The 16,263-nt window shown below is 40.4% G+C and overlaps 1 protein-coding gene across 1 annotated transcript in view; it reads left to right on the forward strand.

Moving 5' to 3' along the window:
• Nucleotides 1-16,263, forward strand: part of Mrpl1 (mitochondrial ribosomal protein L1) — a 58,791-nt gene that overhangs the window by 4,981 nt on the left and 37,547 nt on the right. The window contains exons 3-6 of the mRNA XM_031391150.1: nucleotides 947-1,058; nucleotides 10,804-11,065; nucleotides 13,714-13,797; nucleotides 14,959-15,030. Coding sequence (XP_031247010.1) covers nucleotides 947-1,058; nucleotides 10,804-11,065; nucleotides 13,714-13,797; nucleotides 14,959-15,030 — 530 coding nt within the window. The remainder of the gene's footprint in view (nucleotides 1-946; nucleotides 1,059-10,803; nucleotides 11,066-13,713; nucleotides 13,798-14,958; nucleotides 15,031-16,263) is intronic.

The following is a 16,263-nucleotide window of genomic DNA, read 5'->3' on the forward strand; positions in this document are numbered from 1 at the left end:
AACTCAGACAACTCTGTAAATGTATCATCTTTAAAAATGAATAAATAAAATAGAAACTATTTTTTAAAAATCTAGGGGTACATATGTTATAATCCCTATTAATAAAAATAAAATAATCTATTGAGCTTAAATGAGATTAAGGTAAAAATAGATGGAGAGGGTGTAATGGCTCATGCCTCAACATGTAATCACATATTGCATATTGCTCAGTTCAGCCTGGGCTACTTAGTGAGTTCCAGGTCAGGCTAACTATAGTGAGCTCCTGTCTCAAAAACCAAAACAAGTGAAGGGAAAAAAGTCGTTAGGCATTAGCCGTCTCTCCTTGCTTTTAGTGTCTCCAAGTGTGATTTTTGTATTTTATCTTTTCTTTTTAGTGATGCTGCTGTGGAACACAGAACCTTGCGTGTGCTAGGCGAGCAACTATGGCCTTAAACTATGCTCTATTCCTATTGTTAGATATTTTGTATGTGTGCGTGTATGTGTTTTTATGTTTGCATTCGTGTGGGGGATGGGTGCATGTGTGCATTGCATGTGTAGAGGTCAGAGGACAGCGTGGGGTTGTTCTTCAGATACCTATCATCTTTTCTTTGATGTTGTATTGGCCTGGAACTTCACCATGTAAGTCAGGTTAGCTAGTCCATAGCTTGCAGGGATCTGCTTGTCTCCCCCTGGCATCTCACTATTCCTGGGATTACAGGCATTTGCCACCACACCCAGCCTTTCATGTGGATTCTGGGAAGATCCAGACTCAGAGTCTCTTGGTTTTGAGGCAGCCCTGATTATTATATGGAAAAAAAAAATCCCTCACCCCTATCACTACACTTCTTAAAAGTGGTTAAGAATCACAAAATAGTAGTTGCTTAAAAAAAAAATACTGGTTTTTAGAATGTAAAAATGTATGAATCTGATGATTATTTAATGTTATTTTTTTGTTTTTCTTTCCAAGTCTTGATACATCATCAAAGGCATAGTCTTTGCAAGATGGCTTACCAGACATCTCTTTACCCTTGTTCTGTCAACAGTCTCTTGTCCAACAGACATTTTGCTGCTGCTACAAAGTAAGTGGTTTTTTTTTTTTTTAGTTACTTTCTTCACTCTTAAAGTTGTGATTCAAAAACACGGTTCTGTAAAGGTCATAGTTATCAAAGCTTGTAATCTGTGCTCCTTAGACTTCAGGAAAGGTGAGAGTAATAGCAGTACTTATGAGCACCCTGAGCGAATTACTCACTACTGCCTGTTAAAGCTGTTGCATTATGTTCATCTTAGGAGAAGAAACTCAAGGTTTCTTTCTCATTGCTATAAAACATCCCAGCAGAAGCAGCTTAGGAGGAAAGGTTTATTGGGCTGACCGTTCCGAGCTACAGCCCTCTTTGTGGGGCAGTGGAGGCGGTAGGAACTCGAAGCCGGTCATGTCCACTGACTAGAGCAGAGAGTGAGTGTGCTCTTCCTGCCTGTGCCTGTCTGCTGCTGCTTTTCACTCACTCAGGCTCCCAGCCATGAAGTGCTGCCCACCACGCTTCACCTGCTGAAGAGACCCCTACAGCACAGGCCAGCACAGCCCAGCACACTCCTCAGTCAGACTTCCCAGCTGACCTTAGATGCTTTGTAGTTGACAATTAAAACTAACCATCAAGATGAGCTCATAGAACCAGTCCAGATCAGAGGACTGGTAATATCAGAATGAGGATTTGAATTCAAAGAGTTTAGTTCTGAAACTAATTTTTTTTTTCCCCGAGACAGGGTTTCTCTGTATAGCCCTGGCTGTCCTGGAATTCACTCTGTAGACCAGGCTGGCCTCAAACTCAGAAGTCCACCTGCCTCTGCCTCCCAAGTGCTGGGATTATAGGCGTGCGGCCTCAAACTCAGAAGTCCACCTGCCTCTCTCTGCCTCCCAAGTGCTGGGATTATAGGCGTGCGCCACCACTGTCCAGCCTGAAACTATTTTTTTCTGCTCTTTATTTAAATTATATTCTTTTCTTTAAGGTGCTCTTTATTTAGATGTTAAAGGATTACCAGTATTAGAATTATAGATTGGAATTTCAGATTTCCAGTGTCCATTGTGTTAATACAGAAACACACACACATACTTATAATTTTTTATGTAAAGTTTCAGTATATCAAGATATAAATGTCATATCAAGATATGACATTTGTTAAAAGCTGGTTTTTTATTGAGTTAGAATTCGAGGTTTTGGTTTTTCGAGATAGGGTTTCTCTGTGTAGCCCTGGCTGTCCTGGGACTCACTCTGTAGACCAGGCTGGCCTCGAACTCAGAAATCCACCTGCCTCTGCCTCCCAAGTGCTGGGATTAAAGGCATGTGCCACCACTGCCTGGATAACTAATATCTTTTTTAATTTAGGTAATAGGTGGAATTGTGATTTTTAATTGTGATTGTGTGTGTTATGAACCATTTCTATTTTCTTTTTCTAACTGAGCACTGGTTTCGCTTGTGGGTTTTGTTGTTGATGAGTAAGACTTCTTACTATATCATGAATGACATTTTTACTCAAACTTCCCTTAAATGTTGTGACTGTCATAGTAGAGAAGTGGCTCAAGTGGGACGGGATTGCTGGTGGGAGTTGAGCTGACCTGAGGCAAGCCGTGCTTGACTGGGTGGGTCTTCAGAGTTAGAGTTCCACAGGAGAATGTCAGAGGTGCCAAGGCATGAAAGCAAATGCTGTGAACATTACTGCAGCTTAACAGTGCGATGTAGCTTCATATGGATACATCTGGAGCTAGCAGATAGGTTCTTAGAAAGGAGGCTTTCTTTGGGTGGGACAGACTAGGAGCAGCTAGAGATGGAATCTAGGGCCTTACACAGGCTAGGCAGCTTCTCTGTCATGAAGCTCTGGCCCTGTACCCTGTTTTGGTTGTGAATGGGGCCTATATTCTGGCTGGTCGTGGAGAAGGTGGAGGGGTGCAGGTTAGTGAAGAGAGCCAGCTTCTCCATATTAGAAGTTACCAATTTTTACATTCCTTCATTGTATTTCTTATTTTCCTCTTTTGCCTAATCTTCTGTTCGACTGCTTGCCTTTCTATATTTGCTATGTGCAAGTATTTATTAGGCTTATTAATTTTTAAGAACATTTTAAAACATTTTCATTTATCCTCTAGAAAATTCTTATTATATCATTCCCAAATTTTATGTAATGCAGTTTGATACTTTTTACTGGCCGAAAAATCATAAGAAATATGCCTACTTCAGAAAGTTATAAAAATTTGTCATAAGATTTATTTAGTAATTTAATGAGATGTGTTCATAATTTTAGTTGTAATCTTTATTTTTAAATGCAGTGACATCAGAATCTACTAAAAATAGTTCATGGAGTCAAGATCTGAAGCATGGTAGTGCTTGCTTTTCTTGGTCAGTTTTTTTCCGTTTTGTTTTGTTTTGTTTTGTTTAATTGTATCAGGGATGGGCTTCCTCTTATTGTGGGCCTTAACCTACACCAGTCATTGCTTGGCTACCCTCACAATGACTGTGCTACCTTTACCCCAGCACATCTTGTAGGCAGGACAAATTGTAGATTGAAGGTTTTGTGGTTGTGTTGGTGTCCCAGTTAGTTCCTCTACTAGAAGTCTTGCCTATTTTAAACTCTGTATTCCCCATTGCTAGGAATCTTAACTAGGGTCACCTCATCCATTCCTGGGAGATTTCATTGCCGTAGGTTTCTGACTTGTCCCAGAGATGCCTCTCATTCCAGTTGTCTCTCCCAGTATTCTCCCTCTATCTTCCTTGCACCTCATCCCTCCTGTTCCCATCTGCATCCTCCACCACCCTCTTTATAGTTCCTTGTTTTGGTTTGGTTTAAGATAGAATCTCTAAGTAGTCCTAGGTGGTCAGGAACATGCTATGTAGACCAGGCTGGCCTTGAGTTCACAGAGGCCTGCCTACCTCTGTTTTCTGAATGCTGGGATTAACATGCTTGAAATACCATGGGTTTATCTGTTGTTCTGAACCTTTCTCCCTCACCACCTCACTGATGTGCAAGGATATATCTTCTGTTTTCTGTAGCAGATCCCTTTTTCTTTTTCTTTTTTTTTTTTTTTTTTTTTTTTTTTTTTTTTTTTTTTTTTTGCCACTTGGTCATCTGAGTCAGGTTCTGGTTCTGTCTTGACAGTATGGTGTTTTTCTTGCTTCTTCGTGTATTGTTAGTGTTGTTGTTGTTATTATTATTATTATTTTGTTATTATAAAATTAAATGCTGAAATGTTCTATGTAGAATAGACAAGATGAAGAATGTAAATAGTAAATAGGCTTTCCTTTTTATGTGTCATGTTGAGCCAGTGTTATCAGGGGCTGAGCTAGGTTTTGGTTTTAGGGTTTCCATGGTTACCACCAGCAGAAACCTCTGTACAGTTATTTTCTGCTCAATACAGGGGTTGGGTTGGGTTTTTCTTAGTGGTGTGCTTGGTGCTGTTTCCTGCTGTGCAGCTACATCTCAGCAGGGGCTTGCCCTCCCCTAGGGTAGGCTGTGTGCTTCTTACCCAGTGTCAGCCTGGTTGGAATTGGTTTGCAAGATGCAGTCTCTGTACTCTGGATTCCGACTTAGGGTTTGGTAAGCCCACTGAGGCTGGGCTTTGGGCCTTTTGAGCACAGTTCTCTTTCTCCTTGTTCTATATCTACTGCAGTGTTTTGGGGAAGTTCCAGCCCTCCCTCTGGATAGATAGTAGGCTGGGCCCCATACTGCTTCCTGCCTCGACTCTAGTGATAGAAGTTTTAGTGATAGTTTTCTTCCCTTCTACCAGAAACAGTGGGTGATTGCTTGGGCCTTTTCTTCTTCCTGCACCATCCAAGGAGGCTCTACACCCTGCTGGAGTCTTTCCTGGGAGCCCTTGGTGGAGGAGGTGTGTGTAGAGGCCTGTGAAGGTACAAACTCCATGTGTCCCAGGGCATTTGCATCGCCACACTAGCCTCTCAGGTTTCTTTACCTGTTTGCGTTTCCTTTATTCTGTCCCCAGGAGACATGATGAGAGGAAGGAACGGCTGATTCTTCTCAGCATTTGGGCACCTGCATTCTCAGCTCAGTGGTGGGTCAGGCAAGCTGGCAAGCTGGCCCCCCTTCTTCCCTATTGCAGTGTTCTTTCCAGCTTTTCTGATTTACTTGGAGCAGAACTGCGCTTAGGTTGAAAAGTAAGGTGGAGCACCTTCATAGAGGCAGAGGGATGGGACGGGGGTTTCCAAAGGGGAGACCTGGAGAAGGGAAAACATTTGAAATATAAATAAAGAAAATAATCCAATCAAAAAAATTTTTTAGATTTAAAAACAAAGTAAGAAGTAAAGCCCTGGCAGAGATGTTCATGAGTTTCTTGAATATCAGCCTCAAGGGTTGTCATTTAGTTCAGCTTAGTTTACAAAACAAAACACTCCACCTCAAGGTAAAAGATTCTTTGCTTTAGAAATACTTGGATGGTCTCCTGGGGTCACGGTCTCCTGGGGTCACTGAAGTGAACTTCATTTTAGCATTGTTTTTCTTGTCTTGTTTTATTGGATCTGACCATGGACTACTTTTCCTTTCATGAATTTGTAGTGAGAGGACAGATGTGGCTGGATGAAAGCTATTAACTGAATAGTCTCCTGTTACTCATTTAATCTGTGTGGTTTAGTTACCCAGGTAACTGCAGATAGTTCTGTTTTCTTGGTGCAGCCTGCCAGGTGTCCTCCTCTTCCCCCTCCCCCAAACCTTTTGAATATGATTTATACTGATCTGAAAATCACAGCTCTTAAGCTCTTCTGATAGTCTTGCCTAATTGCATGGACAACAGAACTTACTGCGACTCTTGAGGAAAGGCAGTGGGTTTGGAGGCTGTGGAAGCAAAGCAGGGCTGTGAGATAAGTTTGTACCATGTTACTGCAGGAATTTGTTTAATTGCAGTTTTACTTTTTTTGATGAATGAATTTAACCAACACCTCCCTTTGTGGTGGTAGAGGTGAAACTCGGGACCGTGGGTGACTAAGTACTTTATCCCCAGAAGGAATGAGTGGCTTAGGCTGGGCTGGACTGGCTGTGTGGCTTGGGGTGGCTTTGAACTCACGATCTTCCCTGTCTCCCTCCCAGGGCTGGGGTTGTAAGCTAATATGACAGTGCCACTTTCCTGAGAGTCCCATGTGCTCTAGGCTATGATGATGTCACTCTAGACTTTAGTTTCTCCTAAAGCACCGTTCCATTTGAAACCTAAAAATGTTTCCATTGAACAACTCAAATATTTATGAAGTCAAGGCCCAACCATAGGAAAGTACATTGCTCTTTCCCATCATAACCTCATCAGACTTTTTGAGCTTCACAAATATTTATATTTGCACATATAATTATAAATGAAATCTGGAGATTTCATATTAATTGCAGATTAAAAGATTGAAAAATTAGCTGTGAAATCAACATTTTTTTAAATGTAAATTTGGTGGCTGTAGCTAGAGCCTTTGTTTAATTTTAAATAGAGCACTTTCTTCCTAAACAGGCTATCTTCTATTGACTTTGTTACTCCATTAAATATAAGATGCAAGTGTGGTTTCTCCAGTTTGGGAGGCTTAAGAATTTTGTAGGCACTAGGAATGCACATCTTTCCACTTGGGCACTTGGTTAAGCTTGCTGTCAGAAGTCTGAAAGGATGCCTGCACCGTTATAATGAAGATTATCACTATTTGCTAGTGTGTTCAACTGCTTATTAGCTTGGAGGATACCATTATTAGTGGTGATAATAGGATTTGTTGAGTGCTAAGAACAAGAATGGTATTTTATATTAGATTGGGTTTGAGATTTAAAAAAAAATTACTGTTATTTCTTTCACATTTGTTGTATGTGGCTTCATACTTATTTTGCCACTTCCCTAACAAATTAATACAAACTTTGAGGCTTGAAACAACACAGCCCTCTGTTTTATGTCTAGATTCAGAGTCTGACATGGAGCACATTGGACTAAAATGAGGCTGTTGGTGGTTATTTTCTGGAGACTCCCATGTTGGAGACACTGCTCACCTCCTTTACCTTAGAGCAGTGGCAGGTTGCCCTTCACACTTGAACTTCTGCCGTCAGCGCCTTAGCTCCATCTGGTCCAGCTGGGGAAGGGGGAAGGTTTTCCCTCTTAAGGGCCTATGTGATTGGACTCACATGATAGTCTAGGATAATCTCTCCATTTCAAGGTCTTTAACCTTAGTCACATGAATCTCTTTTGTCACATGATGTGACATGGCTGTCGTTTGGGGTGTATTATTTTTCTCATATCAGTTATAAAATACCTTACAAATGGCAGCCTAAGTTGGGGTCATAGATTTCTTTGGCTCATGGTTTGTGGGTACAGTTCAGCCTGCCAGGGAAGGCATGGTGACAGGAGCAGCCTTTGACGGTGGTGGGAGGAGCATGTAGTTGCTTGCTCACATCTGGACTGATAAAAAAACAGCCAGAAAGGGAGGACTGAGTTAAAACCTGAAGACCTATCCTGTAGAGATCACTTAATCCAGCTGTGGTTCATCTCCTAAAGTTTCTCCAGTGTCCTCAAGCAGGTTCACCAGCTGGGGACCACGTAGTCAAACCCTGTAGGGGGCATTTCACCTACAAGCCACATTTGTGGACATTGTTCTGCTTACCACAGAACCCAAATATCTTCCTAAAATAGTGTTTTACTAATTTCAATCACTTTGGTGATTTGAATAAATGTTGAACAATTATATCACCCTGATTGTTTTCCTAGCTTTAAACTCTTCTCTGTATTTCCCCTTTGGACATGATTTCTTTGGTATTTTGTAAGCACTCATTAGCTTTGTATGCAGCAGACCTCACCACAATTACTCATCACTGCATGCACATATATAGTTTTGACCGAGGCTGGGAATGTGGTGGCCCAGACTTGCTTTGCTGCCAAGTTTGCAGGTCAGTTGAGCATCATCCCATTTAGCCTGGGACTCTGTGGAGCCAGCTCTGGTCCATGTGTCCCTCATGCTCTTAGCTTGGACTTGTGTTTATGAAATATGACAGTACTAAAAATATTAATGTAGAAACATATGAAGCCTCCTCTGGCTTAAATTTAGAGCAGGGAAACTGTCACTTCCTTATTCTGTCAGCCAAAACTAGTGACATTGCCAAATCAGTGGACTGGGGAATGCATTCTGTTCCCTGGGGACTTGAGTAGAGAGGGAGAGGATAAAGAGCACTTAACCTGTTGGGCATGAGCTCATCCCTTTGAGTACTGGCAAACATCTCACTTTTCCTCCTGGTTCTAGTTAATGGTATACTATTCCGCCCACACCTGCTTCCCCGGCCTACACCGCAGGAGGTGTTGCAGAGGGTTCTTTCTATTTCCTGTCTTTCCTATTTACCTTGTAAATGTTTTCCTAGTCTGTCATCTTTTCAGCCTTATCAGTATTTGTTCAGCCTTGACTACCCTCCTTATGAAGAAAAAGAGGGAATATGCTTTTGCTTCTCACCTCATTTCCTTCAGATCCGTCTCCTATTACAGCTGGAATATTCTACACCTCGAAGTTTAGATACCGTTCTTGCTCACTGTATCTCTTTGCTCATTGTGATGTGGACTTTCCAGCCCTACTTTCCATCTTCCTGTTTTCTGTTTTACTCTTTGAATTCGAGAGTCAAGAAACTGCTCAGTGGGTCAGAGCTGGTTTACTATCTGTTTTTGCATATTTTGTTTATGAAGCTAAGAGAGTCTTTTATTTTGCCTATTTTAATTTGTGAGAGATCATGTTTGCATGTGTGATTATGTGTATGTGTGTGATTATGTGTATGTGTGTGATCATGTTTGTGTGTGTGATTGTGCTTATATGTGTGTGATCATGTTTGTGTATGTGTATGATTAGTTTGTGTAAGTAGGGCAGAGATCACCATCAGCTGTCCCTCCTCAGGAGCCATCCATCTTGTTTTTGGAGACAGAATGTCTCATTGGTCCCTGACTAGGTGCTGATTAGAGTGAACTGACTGACTAGGCTGGCTGGCCACTGGAGTTTGAAGAGCTTGGCACCACACCTGGCTATCTAATGTGTGCTCTGGGCACTGAACTTAGGTCCTGTGCTTGTGTAGATGGTGCTTTATGAATTTTCTCCTCATCCTGATTTGTATAGATGGAATAATTTGTATTGTTTTGTGACTTTACTCTCACTACATAACAAAGAAACTCTACATTATTGATGTAGTTCTATACTGTTTTAAGGTTAATACATGTTGTAGCCTGAATCAAGTATTTGGTTCTTTTTGTTGTTGATTAATGTTCTATTATATACTTTAATATGTAGACAAGGACTTTCTTGGAAAGGACTCCAGTAGCATCCATGAGTTGACATGGGGTTACATGGAATTAAGATTCTGTGACATTGGAAAGGAAAAAACAGTCTCCAGCACGAAAAGACAACCTATAGAATTGGACAAAAAAAAAAGAATCTTTATATATCAGACAGGAATCAATATTTAGAATCTATAAAGAATTTAAAACAATAAAACATAAAATATCATATAGTCAATAAGTGGGCTAATGAATTGAGGAAGTGCTCAATGTTCTTAGCCATCAGGAAACTGCAAATTAAACTGCTTTATGGGCTGTCAGGATGGCTCGGTGGGTAATGTCCCTGCTGTGAATTCTCAGAACTCAAGTTCCTGTAATTCACATGGTGGAAAGAACCAGCTACCAGAAGTTGTCCTCTGACCTTCATATATGTGGCATGCACACCAACACATGGACACTGAATAAAAATATAATACAAAATTTAGAGCTACACCGCTCCTGAGTATTTATTTACCCAAAGGGGTTTTAAATAGACATTCTAGAGATTTGGGCACATCTCTCTGTGGGTATTGGTACAGTAACTCACTGTGGTTAAGATACAACCTCTGCCTACTTGTCTGTGAATGGATGAATGGATAAAACAAATGTGACACATATCCACAATGGAATTTTTTTCAGCCATTAAAAAAAAGGTGTCATGACATCTGCAGGGAAATGGTGGAACTGGAGATCATTGTGTTAAAAGAGAGGGCAGTGGGACACATGTGATGGGAAAGCAGAAAATTGATGGCTTCTGGTGGGGTAGTGGGGATCAGCACAGGGGCAAAGAGGAGTAACAGTGGTATAGGAAGGTGATCACTCAGTAGAAAACATAGTGACATCTGTATGACAATAACATTGAAACTCAAACGTGAACAGAAACATCCCATCATAGTGAAATGCCATATTTTATGTTTTCACTCATCAGTAGATGAGTCTGAGTAATTTGTACCTTTGGGCTGTTATGAGTAATGCTGCTATGGACATTTTTTTTTTTCCTGTTTTTTTGAGACAGAGTTTCTCTTTGTAGCTCTGGCTGTCCTAGAACTTGCTCTGTTGACCAGGCTGGCCTTGAACTCAAAGAGATCAGCTTCCTCTGCCTCCTGAGTGCTGGGACTAAAGATGTGTACTGCCATGCACAGCTGTATGAACAATTCTTTTGGGTATATATATCAAGACTGATTTTCTTTCTTCTCCTTTAGTCTTGTGTCTCACCGCTCTTCCCTAACTCCTAGGCTGAGCTAAGGATCTTCATGAGACCCTGCTAAATGTCTATAACCACATAGTATGTTAAGCTGTGTCTTCCCGTGGGTTTTTCCCCGTGCTCCTTTGTAAGCTTCTGGAGAATAGCAACCCTGCTTCACTCACCTGTGATAACTGGAAAACAATACGAATTCATTGGTATTTGTTGAGTTAGGGAAACTGTAAAGCAGTGTGTGCCTTTGAGTTTTTCTATCTTAGATAAGTCAGCTTTTTAGAAAAGGTCTCCTTGAATACATTCTGATATAACTTACCTTAATGTATCTTGCTTTAAGGCCTGCAAGAAAAATTAAAAAAGGTGTCAAGGAAAAGACATCAGATGAAAAACCAGTAGATGATATAGAGAAAATAAAGTCATATACCTACATGGAAAGTGATCCTGAAGATGATGTCTACTTAAAACGCTTATACCCACGGCGGATCTATGAACTAGAGAAAGCTATTCACTTACTTAAGAAGTTTCAAGTTCTGGACTTTACCAATCCAAAGCAAGGTGTTTATCTTGACTTAACATTAGATATGGCATTGGAGAAAAAGGTATGTAGACCTGTATCTATTAAAGTAGATACATGAATTGATCTTTTTAATTTTTAAAATTCTAGGTGGGCATAGAGGATGCGTGATTTGAAAGTTGAAGCGCAGATACTAGGGGTGGAAAGGGTTACACCAGGTTCTCAACCCGTGGGTCGAAACCCTTCTGGGGTTGAATGACCCTTGCACAGGGGTCGCCTAAGACCATCGGAAAACACAGATATTTACATTGTAATTCATAACAGTTAAAAAATTGCAGTTATGAAGTAGCAACCAAAATGATTTTATGGTTGGGGTCACCACAACTGTACTAAAGGGTCACAGCATTATGAAGCTTGAGAACAATAGTTCATGCAAAGATGGGGTTTGTGAAGCGGTGAGTGGAGCAACCAAAACGAAGGGTGTATCAGAAGCCATAAGGAAACCAGCTACTTTATAAGCTACTTATAAGTAAAATTTAAAAATTCCCTAAAATCAACCCCCAATCCCATTTGGTTTTTCAAGACAGGGTTACTCTGCATAGCCGTGGCTGTCCTGGAACTCTCTGTACACCAGGCTGGCTTTGAACTCATAGAGATCTGCCTGCCTCTGCCTGCCGAGTGCTGGAATTAAAGGCGTGCGCCACCATCAGATTTTCTAAAAATTTAGCATGAAAATATATTCCTTCCCAAGCATAGATAGGTTGAAAGCATGCTGGGAGTTGGGCTGCTTTCCGTGGATTCAGTGCTTTGCTTATTTTTACATTTCAGCATGCTTGCCTTTATCATAAAGCATAAAATGTTTAGTTCATATAGCTCCATTCACGATGAAATATGATAACACATATAAAAGCTTAGCCATTTTATTTTGCAGTACTTTGCATTCACTTTTCATTTAAATCTGTAGTAATCTCAGGAAGTTCTCAGTCATTCATGTAGTTCAGAGCAATGTCTTGCAGGACCTCAGGCATCATTTTGAATCTAGAATCTACTTTTAGGCTCATAATACTAATGTACTTATGATATAGTCTTTGTCTTAAGTTTGCTGTTTTGTCACCTCTATGCTGGGAACTGAGCCTAGGGCCTTGAGCACCTGGCGAGCAGTCTATGCTTGTTGTTAATACTTCTCATCAAAGAGTTGTCTAGTTAGTCAGTACTCCCCAGGGGATGCTAGTGTGGTGGCTGTTTACGGCTAGAGACCTTACTGAAATCAGTTGTGATGTGTTAATAGGAGTGCTGATCAATAAGTCTATGGATGGCTAATATAGAGGGTACTTAAGAATGTATGTCTTTTGGTCTGAAAGATCCCTAGGAGGCGGTTGCTACTTGGAACTTTTCTAAATATAAACTTTCAACCAGTTTTGTCAGAGAAATAGCCCCTTTTTTCTCCCCTGCCAAGCACATGAAGGGCCTAGAACCTGTTTTCATATGAACTCTCCCTCAGAGGTCTGATCCTCAGATCTGGGTAGGTTCTTCAACAAAATGACTGAAGGCATTAAATCCAAGGTCTTATGGGATTTGTACTTGTGTGTGCATCAAATGGTACATTGTTTATTTTGGAATTTTCAGTTCACTTCTCAAATGTATCTGAAAGAGATGGTGATGTCAGTCACTCCAAAGTGAGAGAAGACCCTTTCAGTCTTGCCATTCTTTTGTAGATCTAGGGCTTCTATTTATAATAGCCTGGAGCTATGGAATCCACTAAGGGTCAACTACTGAGCAGGCCAGTTGTACACAGTCCTTGTTCAGGATGTCTAGCTGTTTTTATCATATTCCTTGAGTCTGAAAACCACATTTAAATTTTTTTTTTTAAAGAATTATTTTATTTCATTTTTATGTGTATGAGTACACTGTAGCTGTACAGATGACTGTGTTCGATCATGTGTGTGGCTGCTGTTGATCTCAGGACCTCTACTCAGGCTCGCTTCGGCCGCTTCGGCCCGCTTGCTCTGGCGTAATTTTCTGCAGCTGTCGTCAGACGCACCAGAAGAGGGCGTCCGATCTCATTGTGGGTGGTTGTGAGCCACCATGCGGTTGCTGGGATCTGAACTCAGGACCTTCGGAAGAGCAGTCAGTGCTCTTACCTGCTGAGCCATCTCGCCAGCCCCACATTTAAATTTTTAATTCAAGGTAGCAAATATCCGTTGATACCCAGAAAATGGAAAGTGTTGTACAAGTTGCCAGGGAGGTATAGATAGATATGAATACACTCACAACATTTGAACCTATGGTAAATGGTTTCGATAAGAAGCCTCACGAAATGGGGTGTGATGCATACAAGAGAGAGTTAAATTCTTATTCTTATTTTTATTCTTCAATAAGAAAATTTATAATCTCTTAAGCTTTAAATTATGATCAGGAAATAGTAAGGAATAAAGGGGTGGACCTATAAATTTGGAAGATTTAAAAGCCAAAGTTGGGAATGATAGGAGTTTTTGTTTTCCCAGCATTCAGGAAGCTGAAGCAGTAGGATCTTGATTTTGAGGCCAACAGAATAGCCCTGTCTATCTAGCCAACAAACCAAACAACCAAAGCAATCTCAAAAACTAAGAAAACAAACAAACAAACAAAAAACCCCCCAAAAACAAAGAACATGTCAGCTCTGTTTTTTATAGAATGCAGAAAATAATAGAGAAGATAAACTTTTTAAATTATTTCCCTCCTGTGTATGTTTAGAAAAGAGTGGAACCATTTGCCAGTGTTATTGCTTTACCACACCCTTTCTCATCAGAAGTCAACAAAGTTGCTGTGTTTTCAGGGGTAAGTAACTTTGTCAACAATTATATAATTTAATTTTTAAGAGATTACACTAGTCAATAAAGGAGTAATGGAATGTAATTAGAGAAAAATCCTGAATTCATATCAGTTCTTTAAAGCACAGGGCAGGTTACCTCTTTGCCGTTGAACCCCTAGTCTGAGGGAGAGCTGCATGGCCACCATCATGAGCACCGATCATAGCAGTGCTGTCCAGAGAACCTGAAGAGAGCTGTAGGCTCTGTCACGTGGCTCTAGCTTCCTACTCAGACTCCTCCAAAGCACACAACCGTGACCAGTGCTGTGCATCTCCAAAAGCACAGCTTACACAGATGCCTGCTCACCGGGCCAGCAGCCATGGCATAGCAGGCACGGCGTCCGGCTCGCGGGCTTCTGTATCCTAACCTTCGTTTATGAAGAACTGATGCGTTTGCTTAGTTTTTCCGTTCTTTACCATCTGAATTTCATAACTGAGACCTAACAAAATTTCCCTGCTTTCCTCTGGAGGAAGACAGTGTGTTCTTTGCAGTGTGTGGGGATTATAGTTGTCAGAGTGCCACAGTGCTGCAGTGACATATATTCCTAGAAGTCAAGATGATACAAATGGAACATGTGCCAGGACAATCGTAAACATTACTTTTCTGTAGAAGTTGGCAGGTGTGGCTACATTTTGTGTTTTGATTTCTTAAGTTAAATTTTTCCCCTCATCAGTTTTATAAAATATAAGTTAGTAAGGCTAACCATATTTTAAGTTTTTACTCTTGGGAGGTGTGTATATTGGTAGAGCAGCTACTTGTCACTTGCTAGGTTGTTTGTTTGATTTTTGTTTGTTGAGACAGAGTCCTCTACAGAGTCCTGGCTGTCCTGGAGTTTGCTGCTTAGACCAGCCTGGCTTTGAACTCACAGCAATCCTCCTGCCTTTGCCTCCTGACACTTGCTAGGTTCTTTATATGACATCAAGGTGTATTTCTGCTGTCAGTCAAATACTCCAGGAGCATACAAACTGAAGTTTTCAGAATGTAATGAATCTAATGCATATAATTAAAAATTGGTATATTTTTAATTAAAATTAAAAACAATTTTTACTTTTAATTAATATTTCTAGCAGCTATTGTCAATATAATGAATCTGTTTAAAAATAATGTGTAAACTGTTGTGTTTTGGTAGAATGCATCAGAAATTAAAATAGCAGAAGAAAATGGAGCTGCATTTGCAGGAGGAACAGATCTGGTTAAGAAGGTACCTGTGTCTTATGCTCATTTCTTGAAGAGATAGTTCTGATAGCTCTACATCCTTATTTATTTATTTTGTGTTTATAGGGTTTTGTCTGCATGTAAATCTGTGCCTCATATGTGTGCCTGATGTCCTTGGAGGCCAGAAGAAGTTGTGGGATTTCTTGGGACCAGAGTTACATATAAATAGTTCTTAGCTGCCATGAGGTATTTGGAATTGAATCCAGGTCCCCTGGAAGAGCAACCAGTTCTCTTAGTTGCTGAGTCATTTCTCAACCCTATACATTCATTTTTCATATTTGCACATGGTCACTAGGATTATATATCTCCAAAACAGTTAGTAGGCTTTATAAAAAGAGGAAATATTTTGTACTTTGTTCAGTTTCAAATCTAAGAAAAGGCCACTGAAGCTCTTTATCCTTGATTACTTCATTCATTGATTTGTTTATAGTTTACTGTTGTTATGGAAGCTTTGTGAGTAAAACATACAGGCCAATATTACTCAGGTTTTGAATGTGAAATTTAAAATGAATTCCAAATATTAGTTAATACACATGAATGTTTCACTCATGTTTTTAAACCAAGTGTGCTTATCTTTCTGAGAGTGAAAGTATCATTTCCTTGGCATGTAATCTTCATAGTATGGTATTTTCTCTGAACGTTTACCCCCATGCACTGGAGGTGGACTTAGCATGCTCACTAGGCGTGAGTAAGAAGCCTGCCTCAGGAGGAAGGGCCTGGGGAGCCTGGTAGGAAGAGGCATCCAGTTATTCGCAAAATCACACGAGGTTTTTCTTAACATTTTAAAGGGGTCCCTCTTCTAAAGAAGTTAATTAAATTATATATGGATAGAGGTGGACAAGAGGGAGCTAGGAAAACTGTTTTGAAATGTATCCTCTGTTAATTATATAAAGTTTTTGCCTGACTTAACTGTGCTGGTCCTTTAGGGAACATGGCAGCAGATTAGTGTTCTAAGTCTGATGGTGATTTTAGTTTCCTTTTAAAGGGAATTGGAGATAGTTTATCTTGGAGTCAAATTTGAATGACCAAGGCCTAGGAAACACAAGAATTGGTACCCTCCCCCCCTTTTATGTTCCCATGTGGGAGTAGTTTTGTTACTAGTAAGGTGCTCTTTTTCTTTGCCTGTTCAAGGACTAAAAGGCAGAGAAATTCTCAAGGGCAGCAGATAGCAGCAGACTCAGTCAGCAGTTGGAGAAAGGCGTTTTTTTTTTTTTTTCCT

Source organism: Mastomys coucha, unplaced genomic scaffold (genome assembly GCF_008632895.1).
Source record: "Mastomys coucha isolate ucsf_1 unplaced genomic scaffold, UCSF_Mcou_1 pScaffold22, whole genome shotgun sequence".
NCBI classification, from domain to species: Eukaryota; Metazoa; Chordata; class Mammalia; order Rodentia; family Muridae; genus Mastomys; species Mastomys coucha.